General features: G+C 41.3%; 1 protein-coding gene across 2 annotated transcripts; it reads right to left on the minus strand.

Annotated features, from left to right (window-relative positions):
- Positions 1-343: 343 nt before the first annotated feature.
- On the minus strand, positions 344-13,699 carry LOC110068666 (uncharacterized). 2 transcript variants are annotated; one of them, XM_020776075.2, is made up of 8 exons: positions 13,485-13,699; positions 10,439-11,328; positions 9,131-9,299; positions 8,060-8,318; positions 5,739-5,966; positions 4,402-4,653; positions 2,840-3,055; positions 344-2,119 (listed from the first exon to the last, which is right to left on the minus strand). In XM_020776075.2, the coding sequence occupies exons 2-8, from the start codon at positions 11,268-11,270 to the stop codon at positions 1,754-1,756; spliced, it is 2,322 nt and encodes a 773-aa protein (XP_020631734.1). In that variant the 5' UTR covers positions 11,271-11,328; positions 13,485-13,699; the 3' UTR covers positions 344-1,753. The 2 variants fall into 2 exon arrangements, with proteins under 2 accessions (XP_020631734.1, XP_089131969.1); XM_089275843.1 differs by lacking the exon at positions 13,485-13,699 and adding an exon at positions 11,411-11,428.
- Positions 13,700-15,063: the final 1,364 nt, after the last annotated feature.

Raw genomic sequence — 15,063 nt, forward strand, 5'->3', positions numbered from 1 at the left:
GCTGGCTCGGCTTTCGACCTCACTGATTAAGTGTTACAGCGCAATTTACCGTCAATTTAGATGCGCACACAGCCAGCGGTTTGAAAATGACCATATGGACATTAGAGGCCAGATCAGAATATGGGTCATAGAAAAGTCTAAAACTGAGTCAGGATTCGGTGAAAAAATATCCTTCTTGAGCCTAGCAATCGACTTTTATTCACGAGAAATTTTCCACCAAATTATCCATTTCTCGATATCCACACAGCCATCTCTCTTGATCAAGGGGAACGTTTATACCCTTTTGAGATAAAAATCATACGTGTAAGTTTAATAACTTGGCTCAAGACCACATCAACTTAGATAATTTTTTAACACGCTGGAACAGCATAAATTTATTTCAAACTCTTGAAACTAAACAAAAGCAAACTAACTATTTTACCTAGACATATAGCTGTACGATAGGTGAGTTGACAAAAATTAAGCTTTAAAGTTCCCTTCTATTGCGACCCCTTAATGTTAGTGAAAGGACAAGAATGTTCAAATTTTCTGTCTTCTACATCTTCATCTACATCTACGTCTTGACAGGTACATAGACCTTTTATTCGCTAACTAAATATGTGATATCAGAATTGGTTAAAAAGCACAACTCTCGAACTAATATATATTTTCTGCCGTCTAAACGGAGGAAAACCAAAACCAGTAGTTTTTTTCCCTCTATTTCTGGGGGCAAGATATCTTAGCTCTTATTGCTTCGCGTTCTAAAAGTTTTCTATCAGGTTTTTGATCGGGTTTACAACATTCACTAAAATTAATTAGTCTAACTGTTGTTAATGATCAAATGGTTTACACTGTATGTACAATCAAGTATATGGATACGAGTTCTTGTTCACAATCACCCAAAATCGTATCCAGGTCCCACTCAATACAAACACTAGCCTGGCCGTTGGGGATCTGTGTACGAAATAACAACATTTTACAACCCCAACCCCCTAAAGAAACAATGGAGCGTATGCACATGACGTCACGAAAATATGCGAAAATATGCTCGGCATCTGTCTGCGTACATTATCTGTTCCGAGAAGCAAACAGTTTTCCGAGAGCGTAGCTCGAGGAAAACTTTGTGCCTTGAGGAACAGATAATGCCAGTCCAAGTAACGGTGATTGGGCTGGCAACGCAACAACCAGGACATACGTGTTCTATGTAATTTCCAGCCGCGCATCTATAAAAAAAATAATGCACACCCAGCTTCAAAAGCGGGTGTACAGAGCTATATTCTAATGGCAAATACTAACATGCAATATTCGTAAGATACAACTGTTTCAAGAAAGGTTGTCCAAATTCCAATTTCTTCCGCCCTAAGCAATTAAAAAGCTGCCGTTTCACACTCAGCTATTTCGAACGCCATCCGTTCTATAATTTGCCTAGCAAATGACCGGCTAACAGTCGAAAAGTCAGCATTCCAATTTCTTTACGATGGTTATTTACATTTAACTTTAAGTTTATAATAGCAGATTTGCACGTTGTCGTCATTTGACTACAATTACCAGAACTACTTTCGTTTTTTCTTTATTTTTTAAAATTTGAAGCCCCACTGGGGTTTAAATAACAATTGCCCTAATTAGCATAAAAAAACAGAAAGTGAAGGGTTGTGATAGTTGTAGTCAAATGACGCCATTATGTAAATCGCCTTTTTTTAACCAAGTGTTTCACTTGCTCGCCTGACGACGCACATTAGTACCTTGAGAATCACTAGTGTTCACTGAATGAAGATTACACGATTTCCTCACAGCCTATGCTAGAGGGATTTTTTTTGCATGCAATATACGCCTTAATGTGTTCTTCTAAGTAGTCCAGCGGAAACTCCCCTTCGCGCAGAATCTCGTAATGGAAATCTTTCAGTGAGAAGTCGTCACCCAGCTCTTTCTCGGCCATTTCCCTGACGCGTTCAATTTCTAACTGACCAATCATGTAGCTTGTTACAAATGCCGGGGTGCTCTGAATTCGGTAAATGTCTTTCTTGACTTGATGGTTGTTGTCTTCCCAGACATACTTGCGGTACATCTCCAGAATAAGGCTCACGTCTTTCCCATAGTAATGTAAATCAATATCTACCGCAGCCCTTAGGGCGTGTAGAATCTGCAAAATAAACAAATAAACAAATAAATAAATAAATAAATAAATAAATGGAAACTCAAAGGATTTGTTCGCTGCATTCACTAATTCCTACTTTATGCTTTTCATTTTTTTTGAAGTTGAAATATGTCCGGTACGTTCTTTTGATTAATTATGTTGAAAAAGATGGTTCTAACTTTTTAGTTTCTTTAATGAAACACTTGTGTGCGACCATTCACATTTAAAGTTATTGAGCAGAACTTTCATGTGGTACTGTTTATTATAATGTACAATGTGGTTCTAACTTTTAAGTCTGTGGATGAAATCCCAGAGTGTGGCCATTCAAATGAAAGCTATTGAGCAGTACTTTCATTTGGCAATGCACATTATGCTGTACAGGTTTTAACGTTAAATAAAGGCTGTGGATTAAACCCTAGTACCATTTAAATTAGAGGTATTGAGTAGTACTCTTGTGACAGCACTTGTATTGTAGAAGAGAGCGAGTGATTCCAACGTTTGGGTGTGGTGGTGAAATCCTGTATGATGACAATTAAGAGTGCTCGCATGTGCCGATACGTATAACGAAGACAAATGCTTTGAGGAATGCTAACGCTAGCCCACTACCCAGACGCTCTTTGGGGTCGTCACACAATCTTCTTCGTGGGAGAGCCCAAAGAATGTCTGCGTAGGAGGCTTTGTTAACGCGGGATAAACAGACTTGCTGAAGAATCTGTCGCAATTCACCTGATAGTATAGCATGCCATACTTCTGTCGTAATTTTTCCCTATTCTCTTTATCATCTGATTTGTCCGTAGTGTAAAGTTCCGTATCCATTGGATATAGCTGGTATTCAGCGTATGATGCCCAGCCCTCTGTTATTGCCGTGAAGTAGTTAGGAGCGTTCAACCAAGCAATTGGATCAGTACAGTCGCCTTGAAAATACTCCGTGAAACTCTGAACCTATAACGTAGATAATAGGAGTTAATTATTTGACACTCTTTCTCATTCTTGCAGTTATCTCCCTCACCTCACCTAACTTCTTGTACCAGAGTTTGTATAAGGCCTCCCAGTTACTCCCTCCCTCCCAGCCAGGTTGGCTGAAAATCTTTATCGGTTAACACTTGACACGCAGAGCAACATTTTACTCAATTCCTACTGGACAGTCTCAGAGCCAGATACGAAGGGACTCTTGCGCTCGGGATCAAATACCCCTTCACTCCGGAGCTCCACCCTTTGATTATAGGTCTTCATGTTTTATTCCGTCTTCCACCAGTTTGTTAAACGGTACCCACTTTTTACTCCGGACACAACCGCTTTGATACGGGCTCTCCCGTCTTACTTAAGACCTCACTCTTTCGTTGAGGGAACTCCACTTATTATTCCGGAACCCCACCAGATATTAGACTGTATGGAGCATGACATGAAATTTTAGTCTCAGGAGCCCATCACCCGGACTCTCCATATATTTTATAACCTAGAACTCTTTCCCGTATATTTCTATTTTAAGAACTGTAACTGTCTCTTGGATTTTCACGCGAAATATCTTGTCTCATGCAAGAAAGTTTGTCCTACAAATGCGTGCGTAGCAATGCCGAAAGGTATTCTAGGCTGTAATCGCTCACCGTTGCTTATTCGAAGTCCAAGTTGTTTAATAACGAAAGAAGGAAAAACCACAAATGTGCGTTCATGACTTTCAAACGCTAAAAACTTCGATCAAACAGGGTAGGCTAACGCTACCCATAATACCTTTTGGTGTAGTCGCGTACATTTGCAAGCTTTGTAAGACAACCTATCGCGAAACAGCTGTATCTGAAGTCTGAAGTACGGGATGAGACTCTACAAGGCGCTGATTAAGCCGGTTCTTATGTATGATTACGAAACGAGGAAAATGAATGAGGGCGATGCTAAGAAAATCGATGTGTTTCAAACTGAATCGATCCCCGAGTAGAATGATGAAGGTTAAATGGCAGGAAAAAATCAGCAATAGAGAGCTACTAGAAAGGGCCAGCATAGAGAGGTTATGTGGAGATGTTAGGTAGAAGAATATGGCGATTCCTTGGACACATCCTAAGACAGCAACCTGAAAATCACCATATTACAGCCCTACCATGGGACCCCCGAGGGAAAGAGAAAGAGAGGTTGGCCAAAAACAACGTGACGTACAGTGTAAAGGGAGAGGATGCGCAAGACAAAAGTGGATGGGGAGAGAATGTGGAGGCATTATGCGCCAATCTGGTCCAAGGAATTAGATGAAGGTGAAGGAGGTGATGAGATGAGAGTAAACAAACACTTAAACAAGACCAAACCTCGATGTGATGCCCTGCAATCTCATGAACCACTGTTGTATATTCAGTCCATTTCGGTCCGTAGTTTTCAGTGAAGAATGGAAGTCCTTGTTTCGCCTTTATCGAGCAATCTTTCGAACCAATGAAATAAGCGTGAAATACGGCATGTGGATGGAACCATGGAACAATTTCCGCCGGGCAATCTGGAACGCAGTTCTTTGGACCACTTTCGTGGAACAATTTCCCAAAATATGTGTCGATTAATTCCACATTCTATCGAAAAGAATTTTAGAAAAATACGTATGAACAAAGCGTAAATCATAATAAATTTCTTAAAAGTGAATTAAACTCATTGTCATAAACTTGCATTATACAACCTTTGTACTTTTCAAATGTATTAATAATTTATAAAGTTAAACAAAGAAAATCACAGCCGTGAAGGAGGTTTAGATACCCGGTCTTAATTAGCATACATTTTGACGATTTTGCTTCTCCGTTTACTCCTTAGTTTTTGTTTCGATTGAAAAGATATTTCAAACGTTCGAGACACTGTTTCATCGGCTATTCGAATATCTCGAATTTCGTTAAAAATACTCCTCTGCTCGTCGTATTTTCAACTCTCCTCTCGGTGTCTGGATATCTCGATGAAACAGTGTCTCTCGTGTTTGATCTATTACATCCGCCCCTCCCCCTCAAAAAAAAAAAATCAGGGAGGGGAGGGGGCGGATGTACAACGGCTAGTGTATTAGGTAGAAAGAATATATCATAATAAGTATATACCCTTATTGTCGCAATACTGCAATACTTTGTTCACAGTAAATAACAGGTAACTACCACCATCTATGGAAGGTGCAGTGAAGTCGAATATAAATGCAAATTCCTATTACTATCGTTGCAAAGTACAGAGGGGAAAGCAGTATGGATGCGCACCTGCTCCTTTTCGGAGCGTTGGTCCTTTATCAAATTTAAAAAAACATAGAAATGGCGTCAAAATTGTTTCAAATAATTTACAGAGTTTGAAGGAATTCTCTTTTTACAAATTTCCTCACCCCCCCCCCCCCCTTTAGTGTTTCAATAACCAGGTACCTCCCTGCAGTCCAGTACTTGAAAAACCAGACATGGTCTTAGAATGAATTGCATGTGACATTTGAGTTCTAACATGTCTAAGTGAGAAGAGGGTAAACCCCTCTCCTTCCCGGATGGGATGCTACAATGTAGTCTATCATAATTTATATAACAAGCGTTTTAGCACGAAAAGCGCAAAAGACGAGCGCGAAAGCGAAGAAGCAAGCACTGACGTAACGCAATATAACTAAAATGACTGGAATCTACTTGTTTTATGCATTAATAATTCTCACCTTCTCGGTGTTGTCGATCCACGCCTTCATAGCTTTATATCGTTTTGGGCAATAAGCCTCAGCACTTTTGATGTCGTTACATTTGATGAATGCTTCATCGCCAGACTCGTTTGCAGGGAATGACTTGTCATTAAAATACTTGTCCTGGGCCTGAAACTCTATTGAGAATTCGTCAATGGCGGATACATTGTTTTTGAAGCCAGTGTAATCTTTAGCAAGTTGCACAGCCTGGCAAGTGTAATAAAAGGTGATTTAGTGAGTCAGGTATATCAAAACGTTAAAAATGTAATCGGGCCATTATTCAAAAAATGAATCAATAACTTTATTTAAGTGTCAAGTGTATTTAACACTGTCGTACGGTGGCTTCAAAGGGACATACACTTTTCTCTCTTTTTTTTCACTTGCGACTTATCTGCTACTTTCTTGCGACTTAGCTGCGACTTTCCTCCTACTTTCTTGCGACTTAGCTGTTACTTTCTTGCGACTTAGCTGCGACTTTCTTGCTACTTTCTTGCGACTTAGCTGCTTGGCTACCTAGCTGGGCTGTGAGACGGCAGGCCAGGTTGCATTGCCGAGAAACACCACCTCATTCAAATTACTTCGACGCCGACGTCTTGTACATCCCAACCGTCTGAGTGTTCTTTTCAATTGTCTTAACGAGATCCCGATACCATGTACACTTACGAGAAATAATGCGATTTCTGGTGCAGTAAGCCCGAGATTAAAATAGTTCTCGATTATCTCGTCGCGCATTACTGCATTGTTCCTTATTGCAGGAGAGTAAGATGGAAGCATTGCCAGCGACATAGAGCACACCGAAATGAAAGTGAAAACGGCGAAAAACTTCATAGCTATACTGTAAAGCCAACGCAAAACAGACTACCGGTTATTGATAGGAGTCCGCGTTGTTTTCAAATAAAACAACCTGGCCTGCCGACGCAAGCTGCCTAGCGAGGTAGCCAGACAGCTAAGTCGCAAGAAAGTAGCAAGTCGCAGCTAAGTCGCAAGAAAGTAGCAAGTCGCAGCTAAGTCGCAGGAAAGTAGCAGGAAAGTCGCAGCTAAGTCACAAGAAAGTAGCAAGTCCAAGAAAGTCTCAAGAAAGTAGCAGAAAAGTCGCAGCTAAGTCGCAAGAAAGTAGCAAGTCACAAGAAAGTCGCAGCTAAGTCGCAAGAAAGTAGCAGCTAAGTCGCAAGTGAAAAAAAAAAAAGAGAGAAAAGTGTATGTCCCTTTGAAGCCACAGTATTGTCGCACTGATTCGAGACACTGTAAATAAATAAATAAAAAAACATTTCAAATAGAACATAAACTATCAAGAATCCCAACAGGTGTGAGGCCGAGCAGTCGGCTATTTAAACAACGCGGTGGAGGAATTGAACTCCAGATGGTGGTATGGTGGAGGGACCTCCAGATTACAAATTCAGCGCCCTAAACCACTCCGCCAAGTCGCCTCCATAAACCACACAGTCAGAGCTTATCTCGGATTCTGTAGCATAGAGCAACCGCAAGGTAAGTATTGCTACTCTCCCTGTGTGAGATGTTACTACGACGCTAGGTTAGCCTCGCCTTTTTGTCATTTTGCCTTTAGCAGTTCTAATATACTTCTGAGGCGAGAGAGACACTGTGCTAAAGAGTTTTATAAGTCTTACCCGAAAACACAATAAGTGACTCTTGCCAGCCCTTGAACTCGCACCGCCCGACTCGATACAAATTCAAACGCTCTAGATATTGTTCCATGCAGCTCTCAGAAGACGGGCTAATCTGACAGTGAGTATTAGGCTTTTTTCAACCAATCAAGTGAAAGATTGAAACTCTTCGTGATTTGGCTTGTACGCGTTTTCCCGCGCTTGGCATCCACCGGTTGCGTATTTTTCCCTCGGGTTTCCATTGGTTTTTTGTGTTAATTTTCCTTGTTCTGATTGGTTAATTTTATTAATAACGTTGGTTTGGTTTTCGTGACAGGCATCAGAACTCTGTCTTTTACTTACTCCTAGAAAACCAAACCGGTTTGCCGAGTCGTCACTAGAATTTTTGAGGGAGGCGCGGTGGCCTCATAATTAGCATGCTCGTCTCCGGATCGACCGTTCCGGGTTCGAACCCAGGCCGGGGACATTGCGTTGAGTTCTTAGGCAAGACACTTTACTCTGACGGTGCCTCTCTCCACCTAGGTGTAGAAATGGGTACCGGCGAACTTAATGCTGGGGGTAACCCTTCGATGGACTATCATCCCATCCAGGGGGGAGTAAAAATACTCCTAGTCACTTCATGCTACAGAAATCGGGATGGGCCTCTTGGTTTGTATGCAGACTCAATAGAGTTATTACCTGTGGAAGAAGTTCGTCCAAACGTTTTTGAGCCTTCTCCCTCAAAACCTCTGGCGTAATATCAAATGTTGTGAAAAACCTCATGAGTGACTTGTACGTGTTCTTTCCTTCCAGCTGTTCTCCGGTTGGAAGCTCCTTTGTTGTCACTATGCTCGTGTCAGCTAATTCATCCTTGTAGCCATAGCTTAGAGGTAGTTTTTGAAGACCGCTGGCCACTGTTTCTGGGGCGCATTGTTGTAAGTGTTCTCCCTCGACATACCTAACACAACGGTCATAAAAAAGCAACTTGGCATAAATTAGACTTGGCCTAATAAACATTCAGATAGCTCTGTCCTGATCTGTTCTTTGCATGTGAGACGCTATCCCTAAGTTAAGTTAAGCTAACATATACATCACAAACAGAAAAATGTAGGCGTGCTATGCTCAGGTGTACGTTTCGCGTCAGCTACGTGTAATGACTTCGAGTTTTGATTGGCTCACTGGATTGTCTGTGTCTTTTGTGATTGACTAGAGCGATAACTTTGGTTTTGGTTTTACAACACTCAATTGAAAACCGCTCTAGCTGCATAAATTACAATTGGCCTGGCCAACATAGAATAAGTCCCAAAAGTATGCGTGTGAAATGACATTGGTCGCAATTCTGGGGGGAGGAGAAGGCGAAGAGGTCTGCTTCCTTAACCTTTACTCCTAGTTCTCAACGTTTTTTAACGGTTTCCGCTTTTTTATGTCATTTCTATTTCAAAAAAAGAGACTCTTCCTTATTTGTCCTGGTTCCTGCTACCTTGCGAATCCCTTTTCACAAACCGGCCGCTCTCGGCTTTCCATCTTCCTTGCTTCTACCGAAAACGACGGTCTCAACATTTACAGAGTACATATATAGTTTAAGAAGTCGAGCAAAAACAACGTCACCTCACGCACTTCACTTCCTCCTTGATCCCTGCTGCTGTTGTCGTCGACACTGGAGTTGTTGTCATTTTTGTCGCTGTTGCTTTTACGTGGTAACTCACTTTTAAATAAAGATGCCTTGCAAAACAAAACGAAACTAAACTAAACAAACAATGAGGAACAAACCTTAGCATTTTCAAAGCGGGACGTCCAATTTTTGTAATGAGAGACTGATTAAAGTAGCTCATGACATCCTCTCCGTGCTTGTCTTTCCAATCTTCCTTGTCTTCCTTGGATAGCTCTTCAAAAAAGTCCTCTTTTAGAATGACGTTGGAGAACGCTTCTTTGTAAACGCCTGTGAGAAAGAATGGAGGCTTGTAAACATCATTATTTTTTTCAACAGATCACTTTTGAGTAGAGAGAATTTTCAGTTGTGTGTACTTTAGAACTGAGAACAAAATCCTCGGGTGCTTTCAGATCAACAAGAGACAAATTTTCTTGGAAAGTTTTCGGAAAATCCGAAAATTGTTGAATATCCGAAATGCGAACCATTCAACCGAAAGTTCCGGGAGGAAAATGAAATGGAACTAAAATTCCAGGCCACAAATTTCCGAAAATTTGCGTATACCTCGAGAAGTTGTCCTCTTTTCCATTCGCCCCTGGAAATATCCGGAAATTCAAGCTGGAATTTTTCGTCCAATGGAAAGCGCTTCTCGTATTTGCAAATTGGTTTCTTGGGCTGAATTGACCTCGTTTCCAGGGTCTTTCTCTTAGAGATTCTCTACTGGAAAAGCCCTGGGGACGAGACTGCGGCTAAGTGCCATTTTGAAAAACAGCCTTAAAGATAAAACGGGGCGAGCCCGCGATCTTTGTGCATACCGGATGTTCCCCATGTACGGAACATAACTTTCCAGTCTCTGTATAAGGCTAGTTTTGTCTCGGCCAAAATATTGAGCCAAACTAAGCACTCCCGTGAGTAACTGCTATATAGATAGAGGAATGCGCCAATTATATGAATAGCATGAAATCCATGGTTCTTAAACAGGGCGCGCAACCCCATTTGGAATTTTAATCCTGATGGGATCCTTGGAGACAGGTTTCCTTTAATTTTTAACAGCTATTGCATTACGTTATCGCCCTGCTTGAGAAAATAGATATGGTATACTACGCTTAAAAGAATATTCTAAACTTAGTGTTTAATGAAGCATGTTAGAGAAAACGGGATAAACACCAATTGTTCACACAAGTCCAAGTTGTGGTTTTCCCTTAAAATTTAGAATCAATTTTCGAGCTTGGGCCTTGCAAAAAGCATCACTTTTCCACTTTCAATCAACCATCCCCTCGTAGAAATCTAGAGCACATAATCTAATTATCAAATAGCGCCGGAGTCTGGGTTTAAGAAATTGTGCTACACCCCTCTCCACCCCCCCCCCCCCCCCCAACCCCATTCTACATTAACGTGAGCGTAAGCCTCTCCCGGAAAACACCCCTCACCTGTTTCGTTTTCCAGGGCTATATTACGGTAGGCAACGTAATGAAAGTTGTGAAGACCACCAACACAAGCCTTTTTGGGTCTTACATAGCCAGTAAGCACGCCAAGTTCTAAATTCGCGATGTACCGCTCAAACGTGTGATTAACCTGGTTAAAGAGTTGGTCCAGCTTTTTCAATTCAGTGGTATTGTGCGGTTTGAAGGTTTCAATCACTGCGCCGAAATCAAGGAGCACCGTACAAATTGGTTGCCAGCAAAAAAAGTCAGGTCCGAACATCCAGTCCCCGCCATAATAGTTTTGTCCGTAAGGCGCCCAACCAAAATTATTCAGCAAAATGGCTTTAGCGACATGGACTGCTTTCCTCTCTCTTATCTTCAGTAGCGTCGTGTTGATCTTCAGATCCTTCAGCTCCTTTAGCAGTTTTGCCGCCTCGTCGGTTTTAAACTTGATCGTGTTTGGACTCGGATCCCATGGTCGGTAAACCGATCGTATCTCTTCGGGCGTGACTCCAGGCTTCGAGTAAATTTTCTCCGGGTACAAGCGGTTATAAAATTCGGTTTGGATTTTCTTCAGAGTCGCCGTCAATTTAGAGCTGTCCGACTCCGCGGAGGGTAGGCACTGTGTATTCGGCGGTTCGGGGGCTTTCATGTCAGGAACAAACATCAAGATGATGACCAGTATGGCACATAGTAAGATCGGAATACCGATGATGAGCAGATTTACGAGCCACTGTCGGGATTTCCCGAGCTTGCCCGATTGATGTGAGTTGTAATAATTGGGAGCCATCCCGATAGTCGAAGCGCTTCCTCTTTCATAGTTGCTTAATTCATCCATCTTTGTTGTTTGGATGCCTCGACAACTTGATTTCTAAACTTCAGCGAGTTAAGAAAATCTGTTGGTAAAATATAATGAAATGACTGTTAGACATGAAAAGACTCAACAAGGGGAGTAAATGAAGCTAAATGATACTGAACTAGACTGTTCGCAATCCCCTGTTTTTCCGTGAGATCGTAGATGTCGATCGTTGAGTTCGACGGGCCGCCATCTTGGTCTCTTGATGCGAGCTAAACTAGGGAGACTACAAAATGCCCGTGGGTAGTGGCGGCGGGGTTAATAGCGTGGGGGGGGGGGGGGGGAGGAAGAGGCGGAAAAATCCCTTTTTTTCCGTCCGCCGTGCCCTCCACCACCCCTACCCACCGGCATTTTGTACTCTCCCCAGTTTCGCTCGCAGTCTATGACACAACCGTCTATCGACAAATAAGAAAGCAAATTATAAAGGCCAGTTGTAACGATGTGTGACTAGTTTGCAGTAATTATCAATTTCATTAAAGGAACTTCAAGGCATTAATGTGTTCAAAAAAGTTAAAGGACTTGCCGAGAAGTTTACTTCTTCGGCGCCATAAATTGTTCAGATTTACTATTGATCTACTAGCGTTCTATAACGAAAGCTGTTAGCTGCTGTTCTCTGATTGGCTACGCTACTCACCATCTATTCTGTTGTGGATTGTGCCGTAAATAGTCTAAAAGCGTGCGACTGTTAACGAAATGAAGGCCGTTTCTTTGCGAAGTGTCTGGATTTGAATATAATTTTCAACGACTAACAGCGAGAAAGGAGAGGGGGCTTAGTGCGTGGAGCGAACGCACTCCAGCACCGTCCTTCTCGCCTATATATTTTTTGTTCGCCAATTTCCGCGCTGCGTCCCAACAAACTAAACGCCAAGAAGAGGCTAACCAGATAGTGAATAGCCTAGCAGTGTGCGGTTGTTAACAACATGACGGCCGTTTTCTTTGCGTTTTCGAAGTGTCTGTGAAGAGGACTTAGATAAAGTTTGAACGACTTTTAGATTTATTTTAAAACAATAAGATTATCCGCTAGCGCTCTCGATTTCTATGCGCGATAGTTGACGACGACCGCGTCAACTAACACATGATAGAAATCTCCCACTCAATAAGCATGAGAGTCAGTTTACGATTTTAGTAGGGATTTTTAAAGTGAACTGTATTTCTTTAAATTGCTTGCGAAACATCGTCTGGTTGATTTTGTGATTATATCTTGATTTCAGGAGATAATTTTCATCCCCTCCGTAAGACAAAAAAGAAAGAAAAAGCACTTAAAATGCCGAGTCACGATTGTCTCTAAGTAACAATGGCTTAGAAACCGCATTTTGAAAACTTTTGACATGGTCTATTGCCTTAATGATCCACGTCCCGTTTCTCTTTACCGAATCAATATATGAGCAAATAAAGGGGTATGAGAATTAGAAAATAATGAAATATGAGATATTGCCTAGGTGTATTACTAGATCCTCAAAACTCTTGACAATTGAAAGGAAATGCATGGCAATCTAGGGGAATATAAATCACTTCTGGCTTGGATTCCTTGGCAGCTAGGAGCCCATAGCTAGCGGCTACGTTTTTATAGCTTCGTTCAGGCGGTTTAGTCTTAAGGTAAAACAGGTACAAACTAGACTAAACAAACACAGTTGATTACAAATGTTTGACCTCTGTGAGCAAATGGAACTCGTATCATACATGTTACCTTGATTCTGTGTTACAGAAACTCTATGAGTTAAGTCGCTGCGACACAAACAGTTAAGTGGCTAATTATAACTGAATGCCTGACATGTTAATGAAAATTTCCATACGGGTTATGAAAACAAGATTTTTTTTCTAAGAAGACGACCACAGACCTTACATAATCCGCTGGCATCTCAATCTTAAGCTTGCTTGCACTCGAGTTGTGTTTTGCTGAGCCGAAGAACTTGGCAACAGAAAGAGAAAGTTCGCTTTCCGTTTTAAGAATGTTATGCTTTCGACATGCTTCGATAATTCAATTCTTAGGAAGACGAAGCTTTTAATTTAGCCAGGTTTAATTAATCATTGACGCAGTAGTGGAAGTTTCACAGTCTTGGACGAAACTAGAGAGTCTTCCTTCCAGGTTTGTTTTCCTTGCCTTCAGAAAATGATGTTTACAAGTGCTCCAACAAGAAAACTGTTAGTTACTTTGTCAAGTGGTGTCAAAATCTAATCCCATTTTTGCATACTTACCTACTTGTAGCAACAGACTCAAACAGGACACAGGAGGTACCAACAGCCGACTGAAACACTCCTTGCAGGCTCTGTAGTTCCACTGCGCTTAAAAAGTCGAAAATGTACTCCAGAAAAATCCTACAAACGTAAACTTGAGCCTACATTTGGCGTGCAAACTTCGCGTCTTTGGACCCAGCAAGATTTATTATTGTTATGCGATAATTTACTGACGTAAAAAAGCTTGACAGTGATTGGTTACTCGCTTAACTATAAATTCGTTTTCTTTGTCATTCATTTCTCATGGACGAGCGCGCTCGTACAATTGAGCCAGCTTTTTCTTCGTATTAAACTAGCAGTGAATGCTATTCGGCTGGACAGATTCATAGGGAAAGAAGGAAGTTTGAAATGTAATTGTAGTTTTCTTTTAATCTTTTCTTTTATGTACGAATCACTGAAATAAAAGTCGGTAACTAGTACTACAGTTTGCGAGAGTAAACAACCTCTTGGCAAGTCAAAACAAACGATCGAGTTGAAGACGTTATTAACCAGCATAGACCACATTAAAGGTTGTTTACCTTATCTCAGCGTGCAATACGCAACTTCCAAACTAGAGTCTGGTGTGAGTGAAAATGCTCTACGCTATATGTTTATCGAAGGAAAAGAAGAGACTACTGTTTGAAGTCTGTTTGCAGCAAGTAAAAAGGCTTTGTTATATTTCTCAGTAACTACGCGCGCTGTGATTAGTCAATTTCGGGCTGGTATATATTCTTTTGTACGGCCCCTTAAAGTTTAAAGTTGTTTTTGTCGCCAAAATGTCTCGTAATTTATCGCCAATTGTTCTTAGCTTTTATAAAAAATAAAGTTTCAAACTTTCGTTTTCTATCAGTTGTACATTAAACGCGCTTAAGATCACACTTCGAAATCGCAACGATTTCGAATTGACTAGTTTTGCTTTCGACATGCGTCAGTCATTTGAAGCCGTTCTGCCTCACTCAGTAGAAATTATTGTTTCCCAAAGTTAACCCATCAGACACACAGTAGAGATATAGTAGGTGCCTTACTCACCTCGTCCTCTCGGCCCGTACCGTAAGTTAAGGATCCCAAAGCGCGAATTGCGCGGGCTAAAAATGGAAGAAAAAAAAAAAAACTCGTTCTATAATTTACCGCACGGACCTCGAATTCGGTTAGTAAGAGGTATATGTTACGCGACTAAAGGCCATATAAGTTTTAAATATCCCTTATTTGGTACCACATAGGAGGAATGTCGACCTTAGGTCTTTTCTGTATATACAGACCGCAGTATTGACCTCCGGGCTGGGCTCGGTCCGCACAGTCAAGACGTATAAGGCCGATATTCTCCCAAAACAGCTCTCTCAGTTGTTTCATAAAGTATATTTGTTCCCCGACAGTTAAGATCGTTTTCCTTATCTTGCCAATGAGAAATGAAAGAATTGAACAGGATAGAAAGAACCTTGGTGTAAGAGAGACTGGGTACGTCATTTAAGCCGCTATCTCTAATGAGAATCGACGAAGGTTAAGGGACCAAGGGGGCTACCCAGCAAAGTAAAACTAGTAGTAGCTACCAGAACCAGTATTA

Source organism: Orbicella faveolata, unplaced genomic scaffold (assembly GCF_042242905.1).
Source record: "Orbicella faveolata isolate gen_17 unplaced genomic scaffold, um_ofav_v1 contig_4, whole genome shotgun sequence".
NCBI lineage: Eukaryota > Metazoa > Cnidaria > Anthozoa > Scleractinia > Merulinidae > Orbicella > Orbicella faveolata.